This window comes from Psammomys obesus, unplaced genomic scaffold (assembly GCF_907164565.1).
Source record: "Psammomys obesus unplaced genomic scaffold, mPsaObe1.curated_primary_1811, whole genome shotgun sequence".
NCBI classification, from domain to species: Eukaryota; Metazoa; Chordata; class Mammalia; order Rodentia; family Muridae; genus Psammomys; species Psammomys obesus.
The window spans coordinates 108,362-128,888 of NW_026591872.1; the positions used below are offsets into that span (position 1 = coordinate 108,362).

The 20,527-nt window shown below is 37.9% G+C and overlaps 1 protein-coding gene across 1 annotated transcript; it reads left to right on the forward strand.

Moving 5' to 3' along the window:
- Positions 1-285: 285 nt before the first annotated feature.
- Positions 286-4,165, forward strand: LOC129680505 (homeobox protein Rhox13-like). The gene is made up of 3 exons (XM_055612163.1): positions 286-758; positions 2,362-2,407; positions 4,046-4,165. Exons 1-3 carry the CDS (start codon positions 286-288, stop codon positions 4,163-4,165), a joined length of 639 nt encoding a protein of 212 aa, XP_055468138.1.
- The last annotated feature ends 16,362 nt before the right edge of the window (positions 4,166-20,527 follow it).

Sequence of the window (20,527 nt, forward strand, 5' to 3'; positions counted from 1 at the left end):
CCACAATCTACTGCTTTATGACTAAACAAAAACTACTGCAATCAAGTGAGCAGAAAAGGCAAGGTGCGGTCAACCACTAAGTCAAAAGCCAACAGGCACCCGTCGAGAAGGGAGGGTGAAGCCATCGAATGTAAAGAAGCGAGAACTCATGGAGCATGCGCAGTAGTTCTCATTAACATTGCCGTTGCCGAGGCCTTCTCTTGCGGCACAGTCAGTTCGCTAGGCTTCAAGGTCAGTCATTTCCGGGGCCCTAAATCTATCCGTGGCTTCGTCCCAGTTCTAGGCATGGCCAGCAGGGTTTATTTTGACGACAACTATTTTAATGTGAGAGATCTTGAAGAAGATAACAATGGTGGTGGAGAGCAGGGAGTTGTGGCCTCCACCTCGGCCACGGTGGTGGGGGCGGTGACCGGCGAGGGCCATAGAGGTGAAGGAGCCACAGGCCCCGCTGCCATGTGTGACCTGAATGACGATGACAAGGAGGGTGACTGGAGCCAAGAAAGTACCAGCGACTCTGAGAAGACCGAAGACAATGGCGACCTTGACTTGAACACTAGCGATCGTGGCATTTTGGAGCCAGCACCGGAGCCTGAGCAGGAGCAGGAGGAGCAGGAGCAGGAACAGGAGGAGCCAGTTCAGATTCCTCGGGCTCGCCCTCCTCGCCGGCACCGTCGCATTCCATTTCATTTCACACAGTGGCAGGTGGAGGAAATGGAAAACCTGTTTGAGGAAACCCAGTACCCTGATGTACTTACAAGGTATGTGCCCCAAAGTCCGTGGGCTTCAGCTTATGTTGAAGTGCCCTTTGGTTCTTTCAGGCCCTGTTTTCACTATGGTCCTTTCTCCCAGTAGTGAGTGTTATCTCCCTCGGTGGTGGGTATGGGAGGATGCCTTGTGTGGGGGCCAGGAGCAGTATTAGCAGGTAGTGCTGACAGGAGTCAATTGTACATTCTCACTCACTTTGAATCGTATTTTAATTTCGGTAAAATATGGAGAAATGAATATAGTCTGCTGAACTACTTGGATAGCTTAAAGTTTACAAGTCAGTGTTAAGTATTTGTATTTTGTTAGGTGACCACTCATCAGTAGTCTCATCATCTTTTCAGGGACTCTGTACCCATCTGTCAACTCCTTTCCATTTCCCTTTCCCCTTCCCTACTGCTTTGCACCTTGCTACAGTTTCTTTCATTGAATTTAAGTACCTTAGATAAAGTGTGCAAGTGGAAGTACACCATCTTTGTCCTTCTGTAGCAGTTTATTGCTTGTTAAAATAGCCTAAGACTTGTATGTTGTTTGCTGGCAGTGTCAGGATTTCCTTCCTTTTAAAAGTTGAACATTATTCCATAATACTGGTAGTTGATGTTTTGTTTTAAGACTTGTGTGGTGTGAGCAGGGCAGTGGCCTCCACCTCAGCCTCTGTGACAGAAGGGGGCAACAATAAGCAATGGGGGAGTTTGTGATTATCTTGTGGCCTCTGTGCCTATGTTTTGCTTCTGTGGGCAAGTGTGGACAAACACTTCTTCAGCTCCTGGTTTCGGGTTCTTAGTATATGCTTACCTGTGGAAATGCTGGATCAAATGATAGTTTGATGTTTTTATTAATGGTTTGTCTCTTTTTCTGTTCGTGGGAGGATGAGTTAGCATGTCTGCCAACCAGGCACATGAACTTTTCACTGTCTGCACCATCTTATCAATACTTGTCCTTTCCTTAAAGTTCATAGTAACCTTATGCCTTACTGGATATAAGGGCAGAGTAGGTTTTGTTTATTTGTCTTTTGTTTCCCTGGCAATTGGTGATGTTCAGTATCTTTTTATATAGGTTTTGTTTGTTAGTTTATCTGTTTTAGAGAACTGTCTCAAGTCTTTTGTCTTTTTTTCATTTTAGTCTTTTATGGCTTTTGTTTAATGGATTTGTCACACGTCTTTCTAGAAGCTTTTATCAGGCATTCAGTTTGTGTTTCTCACATTCAATGATTTTGTGAGTGTGTGTGTGTGTGTGTTTGTGTGTGTATAGGCATTTCTAAATACATAAATACAACCTGCTCAATCTGTGTAACTTTAGTCATATATGTTTTTATTTTTTTCTCAATTTATTTTTTAAATTAGTATAATTTGCTTGGCATAGATTTCTGCATTTATTTTTATTATTAGTGTGTTAAAACTATTCATCTTCACTATTGATTACAAACTTTTGTAATAGGGTGAAACAATTTCAAAACTTAGACTGGTTCTGTGAATGAAATTTAAATGTTTAAGGAGTTGCAAGGGAAGATATTAATAGTTAAGAAACATAAAACTCATATCTGAGGTTGCATTCATATAAAACACTAAATGCTAAACATTTGTGGTTTTCTTTCCACAGAGGAGAGCTGGCCCGAGCTTTAAATGTGCCTGAAGTCAAAGTAAAGGTCAGTAAATAAAAAACAAAAACAAAAAATAAAAAAAACAACAACAACCAAAACCAAAAAACACGCAGTTGGGCACTCAGTCTAAAGCCTTCCTCAGGATTTGGATAGCCTTGTCCTAAACACTTTCAAATTAATGGGATTCATTTTTATTTTTATGTTGACGAACATAATGTGTGGATGTGCACATAGGTGTACGTGTACGTATGTGCATTCCTGCATCTGAGTGTATAAGCACTCTGTCATGCATTGTGTACTTGTGGATGTCAGTGAACAACCTCGGATAGCTGTCATTATTACATTATTGAAATACAGGCTCTTTGTTGTTCACCACTGCACAAGCCAGATCAGCTGGTCCATAAATCTCCAGGGGTTTTGTTTCCATCTCTCACTCATCATAGGAATGTTATCCCTTCCAGCTTTACTTAGGTCCTAGGAGATTTGGACTCAATCCCTGAGTTTGTGTTGAACATACCTTACCCCTTAATCCATGTCTCTAACCCCCAAATAATTTCTGAATTTTGCATTTGAGGATGCAAAATAGAATGACAGTACTCTAGTTGGTAGTTCTTTACCATTACTGCAGAAATCCTCATAAACAACCAGATTTTAAAAAAAAGAAAGAAAACTTTTTCTACTTTTTGTGTATGCAGATATAACATGTAATATATTATGTCTAGGTATGAACATGTACTTAGATACAGATAGTTAAATGTTATCTACTTTCATTGCTATGATTTAGGGGAACTATCTATGTGAAGTAATTTTGGGTATGGTATGACCTTGGAAATATTTAAATTAACTCAAGGGGTGGCAGTGACCATGCAACCTGGAGCAGAGACTCAGCAGACTTAAGCATGACTCGGTGCTATTTTAACATTGGTTTTTTTTTTCTTGTTTCAAGATTATAGGTATTTATGTGTTTTTTAGACTGGGTCTCAGGTATGTCAGGCTGACCTTAAATTCACTGTGTAGCTAAGGACGACCTTGAGCTAATGTTTCTTTTGCCTCTACCTCCTGAATGTTAAGTTTATAGATATATAATACACACCTTGAAACATCTCTACATAAAAGGGATATCATCTCTAAGCAGGAAGCTTTCATAGCATATGTTGTTCATTTTGATGTAATTCTTGATTCTCAGCTAGCCAGAGACAAACTATACTACTATCTAAAATATCCTTGCCTTTCCTTTAATTCTTAAATTGTCCCCATTTTTCTGTTTTGTGTCCAGAACATCAGAGTTAAAAGTGCTAAATTACAAATAGAAAGCTGTTCCCTTCAATAGGACTTTAACATGAACTAACATTTTGTGATCTACAGTATCTGCCCAAACAATAGGAAAGTATCACTCGTGATGAGGTCAAATGTGAGAATGAAGACTTTCTTTTATCCAGTTACCATATACTGAATTGGAATCAAGGACCTGGAACAAGTGATAAATTAATCTTTCCATCCAGTAGAGGAGAAACCACTGAAGTATTTAGACAAAATCATGGCCTATTGCAGGCACATAGCTAGTGCTTACTTTTGTGAGCTGAATAGACATTTCAGTGTTATGAGCCTTCAAGAGATTTTTATCTCTTGGCTCTGAGAGTGGAAGCCAAAGCCAAACCCAATCCTGTCATCCTCTGATTTTAGGTATGGTTCATCAACCGCAGGGCCAAAGAGCGGAAGAATGAGAGACGTGCAATGTTAAGAAATATGCCACCAGGTGTCGAAGATTTCATTTTTATGGCGGATGTGGAGGAGCCACTTTAGAGTGCCAACCTTTCTTCAGGAGCCAAAGGGCAATTTGGTGGCCCATATGCCCAATGGCAAGCATAACTATTCAGCACTCATGTTAACAATAAAAACATGACATTTCAAGTTATTTAATTTCTTGTGCTCTTTGGGGGGTTGTAGGACATCATGTACACTATTCAGGAAATAGCATTTAAATAGAATGACACGTTCTTGTTTTATAGGGTGACATTTCTAAGTCATAAGTATTGCTTGCATACATGAGTAGCCTCCATGCATAATAGTTGTAAGACAGTGGTCTACTTAAGGCTTCTTGATTTAGGCTCACCTGATCTTTTGAGCAAGGGATTCAGTAGTCATCCTGTAAGCAGGGAATCAATCTAAAGAGAAGTAGGCACAGAAAGTATTGATGATGGTAGTTATTTTCTATTATGGGAGTTGTATCAATTATTTTTTTTACTTTTAATGAATGCATTTTTTCTCACATAATATATACTCATCATGGTTTCCCTTCCCTCTATTCCACCCAGTTTTCTCCTCACTTCCCCTTCCATCTGGATCCATCCCCTTTCTATCTCTCATTAGAAAACATACAGGTTGCCAGGAGGTGCATGCCTTTGATCCCAGGACTTGGGAGGCTGAGGCAGGCAAATCTTTGTGATTTCAAGGCCAACCTGCTCTACAAAGTGAGTTCCAGGACAGCCAGGGATACAAAGAGAAACCCTGTCTCTTAAAAACAAACAAGAAAAAGAAAGAAAAGAAAAGAAAAGAAAAGAAAGAAAGAAAGAAAGAAAGAAAGAAAGAAAGAAAGAAAGAAAGAGAAAGAAAACATACCAGATTCAAAGGGTGATAAAAAATAAAACTTCAGTAAACCAAAAACTAACATGTTATTGATCTGGGATCTCTCAGAGATTCTCTATGACTATTAATAAATATTAATAAGCAGCAGCTTTCTTAAATAGTGACGCCAGATACTCGAGGCACCAGGATTGCAACTGCTGAGAGTGTTCCCAAAATTCGGCATCTAGTCGTATCAGTCCAAGGTTTATAAAGTCAAAAAGTCTCCCAAGAATATATGTACTCTGTCGACATGTAGGCAGGGTCTAATTTTATCATACAGGTCTTGCAATTGTCCTAATCATCGAGCAGAGTAAGCAAGTTTGATTACAAATGCAGAAATAACAGTCTTAAGACCTTTTATCTTGCTAGAAGAGCAAACTTTACAAGATCAGTCAATTTAAGAATAGTCTTCAACAGTCTGCATTGGGGGAGGGAATTGAGTTGCTGGGATATAGCCTGTACACACTAGGGGCTTACATATTAAAGGCATTTTTTGGTTTGGTCTCTCAAGCTTAGTAAATCTAAACTTGAAATGTAGTATTAACCATCACAGTCCCTGCTTGAGTTGTATCCTAAGTCAACTCTTTGATGTCATATAATAACTTTTTGGTAGAGTGTAATGAGTTTCCTTTGGACCTAATACTCCAGCCTTTTGTTAAGGATAAAGGACTACATTTTCTCTTCTGAGTAACTGTTTCTCAGATGAAATTAGCACTTCATTGTCTGAGGTCATGAAGTCTGGAATGACAACTAAAGGCCAAGGGATGAAGGTTCAGGCAGTGGGGGGAAATTCATCAGAAGTATCTGCTTCATTGACCTAACTGAAGAGACAGCTGTTATATCAGTTATATCAACTGGACAGGTTCACATCAGACTTCAGCAAGTTGCTCATGGCCATTTGGAGCAGTTTGCAGTCTGCAGCTGACTCCTGGATGGTGTCTGTCAGCCAAGTGAAAATCTGGTGGGACAGATGTAGACTGGGTACAAAAGCTAAAATTTAGGAACTTAAAGAAAATTTCACATTTAGAACTCACCCCTCAGGAATAAGTAGTAGGTATGGCTGTTTAAGCTGTTGATTGACAGGAGTACTTATCCGGAGTCCATTTGATCTGTGACAGGTAGATCCAAGTTGTGGCTTTTTGTAGCTGATATGAATTTTTAAAATTTACAAAAAGATAATTTTTAGATATATTAGTATTATCACTGTAATTTTTACAGAAATCAATATTGTAAAATAGGCAGTAGAGTCACAGTAAAAGCTTGATGGCCTAAAAAGATAATTCTATATAAAAAACATGAGAATCTCTTTCCTGGGGTCTGGATACATACATACATTGTTTAGAAATGTTTTAGCATAATAAAAAGCATCTTTAAGTCTATATTTAGAAGATATCCAAAGAAAATTGTTACATTTTAAGCTTGTACCTGTGATAACAATAGTGATTTACCAGAGTTAGATTAATAGTTTATCAGAATTTTATTAATATTTTAAAATTATGAATTTTGGAAATTGTAATGTTATATATTATCTTTTAGATCCTTCTAAATTATATAAGCTTCAAACATTTTTAGTACTGCAAAGTAAAAATTTTTAAACAAAGGAACAATAAAAAGTTCCATTGAAATCTGTTTATCTTTTTAGCTTGTCAGCAAAGCAAACATGTCTGTGAAATTGTCTTTTTTTTTTTTTTTTTTAATGAGGAGACCGAATAGCTCTAAAAATATCAAGGCCTGAACTGCATTGACAAATCAACTAGTATTAAATTGATAACACTGTTGGTAGCCATCAACACCATCAGTGATCTGAGAAGGATAAATTTGATAAACCAAATGGCCTCTGTAGTAACTAAAGCAACAGAGACTTGCTTGCTATCAGGATGGTTACCGCAGGCTTCTCCTCAGCAATCTTGGTTGGAGTGGCTTCATTCTTCATCAGTTACATAAGGTCACATTAACTCTTTGATTGCTACATAGTACAGCATTGGCCTTTGGCTATCAAGTCCAGAAGATTTTTGTGGGTGAGGAACCTGAGAGACTGGCTTACCTTGGCAAGGCAAAGAGGGGTAGCCAGTTCTCTATTGTCCTGCTTATCCACAGAATAAGTGGGGTCCTGGTGGTGGGCAAAGCATGAGGCAGTCTTGGCCTGTGATTAACATTGCCATAATCCAAGAGAGTCATGTTCTTTGGAGGAAACCTTAGGTCTCCCATTAAGATCTGGTCTTTTAGTCTATCCTGGTAAGCTTTATTAAATATTTTAAATGACATTCAATAGATCTTTGAGAAGTTTTAGGACCATCTCATAAGTATACTTCTTTTAAATAAATTTATTTGTTTTTAGTTACTTGTTTTAAGTTTAACCTTGAAAACATATACAGAGGGCTAAGCAAAGCTTGTCCCTGAAATGAATTATATTTGTACTTAGCATGACAACAAGTATATCTCTGAGCATACTAAAAAGTTTAATCATTTATAAGATGACTCTTAACTTGTATGTCATGATTATTTTTTATAACATGCTAGTGGCTTTTGTAAGATTAGGATTTAAATTTAGGGGTTTTGTTGTTATTGTTGTTTTTGAGACAAGGTTTCTCTGTGTAGTCTTGACAGTGCTGGACTCTTTTTGTAGACCAGGCTGGCCTGGAACTCAGAGAGATCTGCCTGCCTTTGCCACCCTGAGTGCTGGGATTATGGGGGTGCATCACTGTGCCAGGTTTTAAATTTAGTTTTGAACTGATTAGCATTTTTATTTTAATATTAGTTTTTAGAAACTCTGAACTTAACAGTAGGGGTTTCAGATTGTGTGTACTATAAGCCTAACAGAAGAATTTAACAAGAATAAAAATAATCATTTACATCCCATCTATATCCAACAGTCACAGTCAGTCCCTAGTATTTGCATAGTTTGCTACCAATAACTACCATCTGCATACCAAAGTTTCTGGGCTTTGATCCTATTACATAGTCCTGTAGAGCCAGCAACAGGCTTGTGCACATATGAAAACCAGTGTCTTTGCTTCAAGGCAAGACAAACTTTAAAATGTGATCTTTGCTCTAGAGCAAATGCTCCCTGTGGGACCAGAATTTCTGAAATCTCTATTCCCTTCCAGGTTTCTTTGTTTGTGTGTTTATTTCCTGTCTTGTATCCTTGGTCATTTATTTGTGGGGGTTTTTTAGCCTTTTTTTTTTTATCTGGAATAATATAGATCTCTGTTTTTTTTGTTTGTTTGTTTTTTGTTTTTTTTTTTAATCTGTCCAAAACCCTGGCCAGAGTTTAACTCATAACATTAAACTTCTATTGATCTTTTTAAGTTATATTTTTAATTATAAGCTCCAACTAGTGACTGTCAGGTTGGCATCAAAATCTGAACAGAGGAAAATAAAACTTATCTGTGTAACTGAGTTGTAGTTTACTTAGCATAACTAAAAGTAGAGGTCCAAGCGTAATTTAAAATTTTAATTATTTTCTAAAGTCCTAAGCCAGGAGGTGACCTGGGGTAAACATTTTTTAAGTATTTAAATGAAATTTTCAGGCCTAGGCCTCTATTTGAAGTGAAAACTAGTACTGGCAAAGTTACTAAAAGTATTTCTGCATGTATCAAAAAACAGTGTCTCTGATTTGATAAATGCATAATCAATGAATTTTAGGACATTTAAGGATAAACACTGTGGTTTAATCTATGACATTTGAAATACTGTTGATACCCAGGAGGCCTGTTATGTAATTCTTTTTTGCAAAATAGCAAGGAGTTACTGATCATAGTAAACAAAATCTCATTTACATTACATTGAGGAATAAATAGTATTAAAGGCTTTTAAAGGCTTTTATTTATATCTTTATTATATTATACTCCTTTACTGATGGTTCCAAATTTTTGGGTGCTCAGGCAGTTTATCAAAAAACATCATAAAGTAAAAAAGAATTGCCTATACTTTATTTATACAACCTTTTAATTTTCCATACAAATGTATGTAGGTATAGCTTTAATATCTTAGTCATTAAACATGTTTTAAATCTTAACTTTTATAAATCTTGCTTTTATTATTTTGTCCTTATATTTTATTTTTATTTGTAGGACAAGAGTTATCATATAAGAATTTATTTTAACCCAAAATATTTTGAATACCTGTTGTTGTCTCCTTTGTTAGTTTATATCACATGGTTATCATAACCACAATGGTGGTGAAGTTACATGGCTGTTATTTAAAAAAGCATTCTTTTTTTTTTTCAAAAAGAGGTAAATCTAAGTTATATCCATAATATATTATAGTAAATTAAGATTACCCATGTATAGATTTTAATTATTAACCCTTTTGTTATAAGTTCTCAGTTAACCTTTTTATAGATTTTACAGATGTTTAGCCATACCCAATAAACATATGTATCTTGAAATTCAGAAAATTTTCGTAATAATTTTACTCATCTCAAGATAGTTTTTATTTTGGCAAAAGTCTTAGAGTGGTCAATGAAACCAATAGTCTAATTCTTTTTACCCATTTTGCTTGACCTTCTTTTTTCTGTATAAAATCAGTTGGTTCACCTTACATAAAATAGAAAACTTTTGGTGCACACTTTTAATCCCAGCACTGGGAAGGCAGAGGCAAGCTGCCAGCGTGATCTACAGAGTTCCAGGTCAGCCAGAGCCATGCAGAGAAACTCTACACAGAAAAAAAAAGTCAAACAAATAAAAGACCAAAAAAGAAAAGGCATGTATGGGTGTATGGGTTTAGAGAAAGGAGATCCAAAACCCAACTCCAGAGCCAGCTTTTTAATAAAGCAGAACAGCATAAAATAACATTTCAATGCTATGCATACTTTTTTTTATTTTTTTATTTTTTTAATTTTATTTTTTTCTTATCAGTTACATTTTATTAACTCTGTATCCCAGCCGTGTCCCCATCCCTCATTCCCTCCCAGTCCCTCCCTCCCTCCCTCATCTTCACCGTGCCCCTTGCCAAGTCCACTGATAGGAGGAACCTCTTCCCCATTCATCCGATCCTGTTTTATCAGGTATCTTCAGGACTGGCTGCAAAGCTCTCCTCTGTGGCCTAACAGGACTGCTCCTCCCTTGGGGGGTGGGGAGGCCAAAGAGCCAGTCATTGAGTTCCTGTTAGAAATAGTCCTTGTTCCCCTCACTATGGGAAACCAATTGGTTACTGAGTTACCACAGGCTACATCTGAGCAGAGGTTCTAGGTTACATTCATACATGGTCCTTGGTTGCATGTCAGTCTCAGAAAAGACCCTGTGCCCAGATATGTTTGGTCCTTGTGGAGCTCCTATCCTTTCCTCATCAGACTAACTCCCCTTCTTTCTTATGATTCCCTGTACTCTGCCAAAGGTTTGGTCATGAGTCTTTGCTTTGAAAACACTGCTAGTTAGAGTCTTGCCAATGCACTCAGTAGACTCCTGTCAATGTTCAATGCACATCCCATCTGTCTTTCAAAACGAGGATTGATCATCTTACCCCATGTCCGCTCTCTTGATTATCTTTTTTAGGTGTATAGATTTCATTATGTTTATCATATCTTATAGGTCTATATAAGTGAGTATATACCGTGTTTGTCTTTCTCCTTCTGGGATATTTCACTCAGGATGATCTTTTCTAGGTCCCACCATTTGCCTGCAAATTTCACACCCGTCAGAATGGCCAAAATGAAAAACTCAAGGGACAACACATGCTGGAGAGGTTGTGGAGAAAGGGGAACCCTCCTCCACTGCTGGTGGGAATGTAAACTGGTTCAACCACTCTGGAAATCTATCTGGCGCTTTCTAAGACAATTAGGAATAGTGCTTCCTCAAGACCCAGCTATACCACTGCTAGGTATATACCCAAAGTTTGCTCAAGTACACAAAAGAGATATTTGCTCAACCATGTTTATAGCAGCTTTATTTGTAATAGCCAGAACCTGGAAACAACCCAGATGTCCATCAACGGAGGAATGGGTACAGAAATTGTGGTATTTTTACACAATGGAATACTACTCAGCAATCAAAAAGGAGGAAACTATGCATACTTAAAAGACATCTAAATCCCTGTAAAACTGAATCCAGTAGCCAGGGGGAGCCCTGGTTATCAAAGCAGCTGGGGCAGGCAAGGGGTTGCAGCAGCCACAGTGGCTGCAGCTCCTAATCCTTCCATTCTGGGTCCACCCTTCAACCTCTCTACCCCCCACTCCCCACCTCCTCTTTTGATTTGCTGTTCTGAGTTTATTTATTCCCTGAATTTTCATGGTTATAATTAACCTTTTTAGGTTGGAGTTTTCCTTTTAACACCTTCTGTAGGGCTGGATTTGTAGCGAGATGTTGTTTAAACTTTACTGTATCATGTAATATCTTATTTTCTCCATCTATGGTGATCAAAAGTTTTTGCTGGATATAGTAGTCTGGGCTGGAATCTGGGATTTCTTTTTTTAAAAAATAATTTATTTAATTTTATTTTATGTGCATTAGTTATGAAGGTGTCAGTTCCCTTGGAATTAGCTGTACAGACAGTTGTGGGTACTGGGAATTGAACCCAGGTCCTTTGGAAGAGAAGACAGTGCTATTAACCACTGAGCCATCTCTCTAGGCCTGTATCTGTGATTTCTTAAAATCTACAGCACATATCTCCAAGCCCTTCTGACTTTTAGAGTCTCCACTGAGAAGTCAATTGTAATTCTCATAAGTTTGCCTTTATATATTACTTGTTCTTTTTCCTTTACAGCCTTTAATTTTTTTTCTTTGTTCTGTATGTTTAGTATTATCATTATTATGTGCTGAGGTTTTTTCTTTTATGGTCCAGTCTGTTTGATATTCTGTATGCTTCTTGTACCTGTTATAGGCATCTCCTTCTTCAGGTTAGGAAAATTTTCATCTATGATTTTGCTGAAAAATATTTTCTGTGCTTTTGATCTTTTGAGTTTCATTTTCTTCCTCTATTTCTATTATTTTATTTTTAGATTTGTTCTTTTCATAGTATCCAAGATTTCCCGGATGCTTTGTGCCAGGATATTTTTAGAGTTAATATTGTCTTTTACAAAGGTATCTATTTCTCTCTCCCATCTGTTTGTGAGGCTTGCCTCTGAAGTTGCTGTTTGAGTTCCTAAATTTTTCATTTCCAGATGTCCCTCAACTTGGGGTTTCTTTATTGACTCCATTTTAACTTTCAGGTCTTGAACTGTTGTACATTTCCTTCTACTGCTTATTTGTGTTTTCATAGATTTCCTTAATATATGTTTTCATTCCCTCTTTAAGGACCTTATGATACTTATAAGGTCTTTTTCTTGTGCTTTTAGCTATGTTGCAATACTCAAAGCCTGCTCTGTTAAGGTTTCTGGGCCCTAATGGATACATATTGCTCTGGCAATTATTGATTGCGTTTTTACACTAGCATCTAGGGATCTGGTTTTCGAGAACATTGTAATTCTAGGTAATAATATCTGGTCTTTTCTTTGTTGGGTGAGTGGTTTTTCCATTGGTTTCTGTTACTCTCTCTGGTTCTTAGAAAGAAGCAGTGGCTGTCTTTTGCCTGGTAGGAAATTCTTCTGGGTTCTTGATAAGTGTTGCCACTGGGGGTTCCAGGTAAAATGTCTTTTTATGCATTGGGAGCTCACGCTTGAATAAGAATGAGCTAGGAATGGGGGGTAGGCATTGACAGCATCCACTGGAGGGAGGAAAGTAAGATTTTCCACCAAGATCTGCTTAGTCCACTGGGAATGGGGACAAGAGTGAGAAGAGCCTGCAACAAGTGATCTGTACAGAACTAAGGATGAGACTGAAGGATTGGTCTTAAAGCAGGAAGATAGATTAAGATCTACAGTTATTCTACATGCTTCTCTGGCTGGAATGGCCTGTGGGTGCCCAGAGAATATGATGATTTTTTAATTAAATTTTTATTTTTTATATTATTTACAGTTTATTTAGTTTGTATCCCAGCTGTAGTCCCCTCCCTCATTCCTCCCAATCCCATCCTTCCTCCCTCATCTCCTCCCTGCCCTTTTCTAAGTCCACTGATAGGGGAAGTCCTCTTCCCCTTCCATCTGACTCTATCTTATTAGGTCTCTTCAGGACTGGCTGCAAAGTCCTACTCTGTGGCCTAACAAGGCTATTCCTCTCTCAGGGGGTGGACGTGGGAGATGGAGGTCAAAGAGCCAGCCACTGAGTTCATGTTAGAGACAGTCCCTGTTCACCTTACTAAGGTACCCACTTGGATACTGAACTGCCATGGGCTACATCTGAGCAGGGGTTCTAGGTTATATCCATGAATGGTCCTTGGTTGGAGAAACAGTCTCAGAAAAGACCCCTGGGTCCAGATATATTTGGTCCTTGTGGAGCTCCTGTTTTCTCCAGGTCTTACTAACTCCCCCTTCTTTCATATGATTTCCCGCACTCTGCTGAAGATTTGGTTATGAGTCTCAGCATCTGCTTTGATACACTGCTAGGTAGAGTCTTTCAGAGGCCCTCTGTTGATTATTATTACCACATGCAACACAGTTATTTCTCTACAGCTTCGTAAACATTCCTTTCATAATTCTACATAAAAAATCAACTTTGTCAAGTGAGCTTTTAAAGGAACACATGAAGCCAGTCTTCTGTATGTTTTCAAGGCTTACAAATCAGAATGAAGGAAATATTGACCAGGATGAAAATGAACTTTTAGAGTATATGATTTTTGGGTCCTTTCATAAACACAGTAGTGCTTAGAAACTGCCTTTTCCCTTGTAGTCCATCTCTCAAACAATTGTCTATGTAACTGATAAGAAAAAACAAAAACACATCAGTGCACATGGAATACAAAACACCTCTTTAAGAAGTGCTATTTCCTGCAGGATTAAGTTTCTTTGAAGCCAATTCACCTTGACTTTGGAAATTTAGCACTTTACCAAAGACTTTTGGCTGAGAGATTGCTGTAGTGTTTTGTGGACAAACTGGCATGGGCTAAATAAGGAGTGTGGGAAGCCGGTGTTGCTTTGTTCTGTGCTGTAGATGCAGACATTGCTCCCTTTTTACATTTCCCTCTTTCTAACTGAAGACAGATGTCCTCTTTGGACTCCTTCTACAGGACGATAATGCTGTATTCCACATGATAGCAAAAGAAAGAAAAAGCTAGGCTTTGATTTCAGGGTGATGCGGTGGGGTGTTCTGATCCCTGGGCTTCTAACAAGGCCTTTTTAAAGCGCTGCTGACTCCTATGCAAGCATTGTACTGGGACACAAGAGCACTCTGTCTAGTCTAGGACAGTTCCTTTCCCTTTGATGCCAGGACCTGCCAGATGCAACCTCACAAGTAGTTCTGAACAAATCTAGAAAGCTCTTCTCAAAGTCTGGGGTGCTTTGTGGATTAGAACATAGTTACAAGTGCTGATATGCCTGTAGAGAATCAATTTCCTCATTTTTCAGGTCCACATGAGTAAACTTGAGTCTTAGCTGAACAAAAGAGCCCTTCCTTCCAATTCAGAAGTCTAATATACATGAAAGGGAGGTGACATGGGGCAGGGGATAGCTGTATAACATCAGAAAGATTTCTTCCTGTGTTTTAGGTGCAGTGTATATGTGAGAAGTGGAGGTGTATACTGTGTAATATACAGGAGTGAATCAATACACTTTCACCAGGAAAATATAAATGGAATAGGAAGAAAGGGGACTACTGTTTAATCGAAGTCCAAAATGATGATATATTTATTTCCTGCTTAACAAAAAGTTCCAATATTAGGAACCAATAAAGAATAAATCTAAAAATAAAATAATAGGAATAGAGGAAGAAAAGAAACTCAAAGGGCTTTTTCTGTTTGATTTTCTGTATGTTTCTTGTACCTTTTATAGGAATCTCCTTCATTTTCTAATAAATCATAATTTTAATTTAAAGTGTTTGAGGTGCTGAGCTCAAAATGTCTCAGTTGGGAAAAGTGCTTGCTGCTAAGCCAGATGATCACAGTTAAATCCATGGCACACATAAGGTGGTACCATTCCCTGGGCAGGTAGTCTAGGGTTGTATATGAAAGCTAGATAACTAAGCATGACCCTGAATGAGTGGTCCAGCAAGCAGCATTCTTCCACGGGTTTTGCTTTAAATTTCTGTTTGAATTCCAGCTCTGACTTCCTTCCATGAAGGTCTGTAACTTGGAAGTTGAAATAAATATTGGCCCCACAGGGAAAAAAAAAAAAGAAAAGAAAAAAAAGTGGGCCTGAGACCTGAACAGAGAGTTCTCAAAAGGAATAGCAAAGGAATTTCTCAAAAAATTTTCATCATCCCTTGCAATGAGGTTTTGTTTTAAAAAAGGAAAATCCAACTGTTTTATTTTACCAATAAAGACTCTGGAGCCAGATTCTGGGGTAAAAATCTGCTGGCTTAGAAAGGCTCAGCTAAGGTCTGGATCGAAAAAACCCAAAAGGCTCACTATCTCAGTTGAGAAAAGGCCAAAAAACACAAGTCCAAAGGCTTATTAGCTCAAAGCCCCAAAAGCTAGGGAGCTGAGGACCTGAAACCTAAACTAAAGAGAGAGCTTGAGCTGATCATCTTTTCTTATTCTCCACACTGTCTTCAATACCCTTCAACTCAAAGTCCATCCTGTTCTTTAATCCCTATCAGCTGGTTTCTTGCACTGCCTCTTGACCTAGAGTTAACTTTATTAAATCCTGTTTACAGAAAGCTCTTGGATTAAAGGTGTGTGCGAGGGCTGGCTGAACTACAACATAATCATCAGTTTATAATAAACAAAAAGTTCTTGGATTAAAGGTGTATGATAGGGCTCAACCACACCAAAGAAACAAGGTTTTTTTATAGTTCACAATTTTGGGGTTCACAATGGGATCAAATATCCTTCGACAATTAGGCAAAACAACTTGGAGATTTCATCTTACCTCAGTCAGAAAGGCCAAGATTAACAAAAAGATCAGCAACAAATGTATCCTAGGATGGCTCATTAAGTCCCACTTACACTTTCCAATCACTTACCAAATATGACTTCCCAAAGTTTTCCATATTCCTCTGAGAAACAACATGGTAAGGTTTATTACAGCAATTATCTACTTCCTAGAACTAACTCCTATCTTAATTACTTTTTTATTGCTGTGATTATATACCCTGACCAGAACAACTTCTAAAAAAAAATGGTTAATTTTGGGCTTACAATTTCAGACAGGTAAATTCCATAAACATCATGGCAAGGAGAATGGCCACAGGCTGGCAGGCACAGCACTACTGGAGCAGTCCCTAAGAGTTTATATCTTAAACCACAAGCATGAGGCAAAGAGAGCTAACTGCGAATAGTGTGATCTTTTGAAACCTCAAAGACCACCCCCAGTGATACACCTCCAACAAGGCCACACCTCCTAATCCTTTCCAAACAGTTCCAACAACTGAGGACCAAGAATTCAAACAAATGAGCCTATGAGGGCCATTCTCATTCAAACCATTGAACTGCCATGGGCTACATCTATAAAGGGGTTATAAATTATATCCATGCATGGTCCTTGGTTGGAGTATCAGTCTCAGAAAAGACCCCTGTGCCCAGATTTTTTTGCGGAGCTCCTGTCCCCTCCAGGTCTTTCATCTTCCCCTTCTTTCATTAGATTCCCTACACTCTGCCTAAGGTTTGACTATGAATCTCAGCATCTGCCTTAATACCCTGCTGGGTAGAGTCTTTTAGAGGTCCTCTGTGGTAGGTTCCTGTCCTGTTCCCTGTTTTCTCCCTCTTCCAATGTTTATCCCGTTTGCCTTTTTGAATGAGGATTGAGCATCTTACCCAGGGTCTTCCTTCTTGCTTAGCTTCTTTAGGTGTACAGATTTTAGTATGATTATCCTATTTTATATGTCTAATATCCACTTATACTGTGTGTGTCTTTCTGCTTCTGGGATACCTCACTCAGGATGATCTTTTCTAGTTCCCACCATTTGGCTGCAAATTTCATGATTTCCTTGTTTTTAATTACTGAGTAGTATTCCACTGAGTAATTGTACCATAATTTCTGTATCCATTCCTCAACTGAGGAACATCTGGGTGATTTCCAGATTCTGGCTATTCCGAATAAAGCTGATACGAACATGGTTGAGCAAATGTCCTTGTTGTATACTTGAACATAATTTGGATATATGCTTAGGAGTGGCATAGTTGGATCTTGATGTAGCACTATTCCTAATTTTCTGAGAAAGCACCAAATTGATTTACAAAGTGGTTGTGCAAGTTTACATTCCCACCAGCAATGGAGGAGGGTTCCCCTTTCTCCACATCCTCACCAGCATATGTTGTCACTTGAGTTTTTGATCTAGCCATTCTGATGGGTGTGAAATCTCAGGGTTGTTTTGATTTGTATTTCCCCGATGACTATGGGTATTGAACATTTCTTTAAGTGTTTCTCTGCCATTTGATGTTCCTCTATTGAGAATTCTCTTTTTTAGCTCTGTACCCCATTTTGAAATTGAATTACTTGATTTCTTGCTTTTTAACTTCTTGAGTTCTTTATATAGTCTGGGTATTAGCCCTCTGTCAGACATAGGGTTGGCGAAGATCCTTTCGTAGTCTGGAGGCTGTCATTTTGTTCTGATGACAGTGTCCTTTGCTTTACAGAAACTTTTCAGTTTCATGAGGTCCCATTTAATGATTGTTGATCTTAGAGCCTGTGCTGTTGGTGTTCTGTTCAGGAAGTTGTCTCCTGTGCCAATGAGTTCTAGGCTCTTTCCCACTTTTTCTTCTAACAGATTTAGTATGTCTGGTTTTATCTTGAGATCTTTGATCCACTTAGACTTTATTTTTTTGCAGGGTGAGAAATGTTGATCTATTTGCATTTTTTATATGTAAACATCCAGTTAGACCAGAACCATTTGTTGAAGATGCTATCTTTTTCCCATTGTATCGTTTTGACTTCTTTGTCAAAAATCAAGTATCTGTAGGTTTGTGGGTTTATTTCTGGGTTTTCTTTTCAATTCCATTAATCCACCATTCTGTTTCTATGCCAGTACCATGCATTTTTTTATTACTATTGCTCTGTAGTACAGTTTGTGATCAGGGATGGAGATACCTCCAGATGATTTGTTGTTGTACAGTATTGTTTTAGCAATTCTGGGGGGTTTGTTTTTCCATATGAAGTTGAGAATTGTTCTTCCAAGTTATGTAAAGAATTATGTTGGTATTTTGATGGGAATTGCATCAAATCTGTAGATTGCTTTTGGCAGGATGGCCATTTTCACTATGTTAATCCTACCAAGCCATGAGCATGGGAGAATTTTCCATCTTCTGATATTTTTTTCAATTTCTTTTTTCAGAGACTTGAAGTATTTTTCAAACAGGTCTTTCACTTGCTTGGTTAGAGTGACACCAAGGTGCTTTGTGTTATTAGTGGCTATTGTGAAGGGTGTTGTTTCCCTAATTTCGTTCTCGGCCCTTTTGTCTTTTGAAGGCAACTGATTTTTTTTTTTTTTTTTTTTTTTTTTTTTTTTAGTTATTTTTGCATCCAGTCACTTTGCTGAAGGTATTTATCAGCTGAAGTTCTTTGGTTGAATTTTTGGTGTCACACATGTATATTATCATATCATCTGCAAATAGTGATACTTTGACTTCTTTCTGATTTGTATCCCCTTGATCTCCTTTAATTGCCTTATTGTTCTAGCTAGGACTTCAAGTACTATGTGGAAGAGATATGGAGAGAGTGGACAGCTAAGGTTTCTTTTTAAGCTGGGAATTTTTTCTGTTGAAGAATTGTTTGTCTTTTGTTATTGGGCAGAACAAGAAAAGTGCTATTGAATAAGATTTCCCCTATTCCCTGAGTGTTCAGATGAATATTTAAGGGTCCTGGGGGGGCCACTTAACATGCTGCATTAATATTCTAAACTAATCTATACTTTAACGAATTGTAATGTCTTCCTTTGTTTCCTGTAATATTTGTTACTTACATATTTTATCTGATTCTAAGACATCTTTTGTTCCACTTCAGTTACTAAATGCGAATGACATCTTTTTTATTCTATTCACAATATATTTTTATTTTGACATCCGAGTCTCATCTCTCTTTAGCAGAGCATTGTTTTGTTCTGTTCATTCAAATCTGTCTGCCAAGTCTGTTATTACATGTTTGGACATAGCCCACACATCTGCCAGTGGTAGAAACCTAGGGTCCTCTAGCTTGCTTTCTGTGCATATATAGCTGAACTTGCATATTTCATTTTGTTTTTCCAAATCTTTAATTCTTGAGAAACTTCCTCCTCACCTTTTTCTTTCCCAAGATTTTGGATTTCTTTCCTGCTTTCCCTAGCTATTGTCCCTGCCTGGCTCTAGTAGGTATGGGAAATATATGTGTGGAAAAACCCCTCAAAAGATGTCTGCTCTGGAGAATATAACACCAGCCTGGGGGGAAAGAAGCAAAAGTCAGCCCTTAAGCAGATCTCTCAGAAAACCATCAAACATCAAAACGAAGAATCTTTGATTTAGAAAACAAGACTTGTAGTAGACATGGTGGTATACACCTGTAATCCCAGCCCCTAGGAGGCTACAATAGGAAGATTATGGTTTCAAGGGCAGCCTGGAATACCCAGTAAAATGTATGTAAAAAGTTTGTGGACAGCTCCTTAGGAATAACACTGGAAGTTTTCATCAGCACTCCACAGCATGAGTATTGAGGTACCTTTGCACATAGAAACACACGTGTATGCTCAGACCCATTCAAGATTAAGAAGGAAGGTTTGGTTCGCTCTGCCAAGCAAATGACCTTGAGTGCTTGAGGTGTGTACTGAAGTAGTAAAATTTTAGGGAGCTATAAATATCAGCTATTTCTAATTCTGAGATCCTTTAATACAATTCCTCATGTTGTGGTGACCCCCCCCCCCAAACATAAAATTATTTTTGTTGATACTTCATAACTGTAAGATTGTTAGTGGCATGGATGAAAATGTAAATATCTGACATGCAGGATATCTGATATGTGACTCTCAAAAGGGTCATGCCTGAGAGGTTGAGAGCTGCCTGTGCTATGGACATGGTACTGTTGTGGAAATTTGGTAATAACTGGCAAAAGTAGTTTACTTTCCTTAGTTATGAATGTGTTTGTGTATGTATTCATATATTAAACAAATATATTTAAAAGTCTTTACAAGCCCTCTGGCACAGGACAGCCACACCAGGAACACAACTTACTGCCACTCTGGAGATCAAGCTGGAGTTCAAAATTTTAATCACACTCTTTTACCAAACATTCAGTTGTTCCTTTACTCACAAGCAGCCTCTTGGATGTTATAAGATGTTAAGTAGATTCTGGCCGTCTTCACCAGCTTGAGATTGAAGAAAATTATTTTCTTATATTAGTATATCTTCTGTTGCACTTGGTTATTAAATGCAAGGAGGAAGCGTATCTTTATCATTCCTGTCCTTAATTCCTGTTACATCACTCCAGTATATTTGTTTACATTTTTCTTTATTCAAATTTTTTATGTTATTACATCAAATCGCATAGGGCTATTTTCACAGACTTTGAGCATAGTTCACCCATAACGAGCTATTCTCTGCTTTCCTTCATTTTTAAAGATTTTGTGTGTGTGTGTGTGTGTGTGTGTGTGTGTGTGTGTGTGTGTGTGT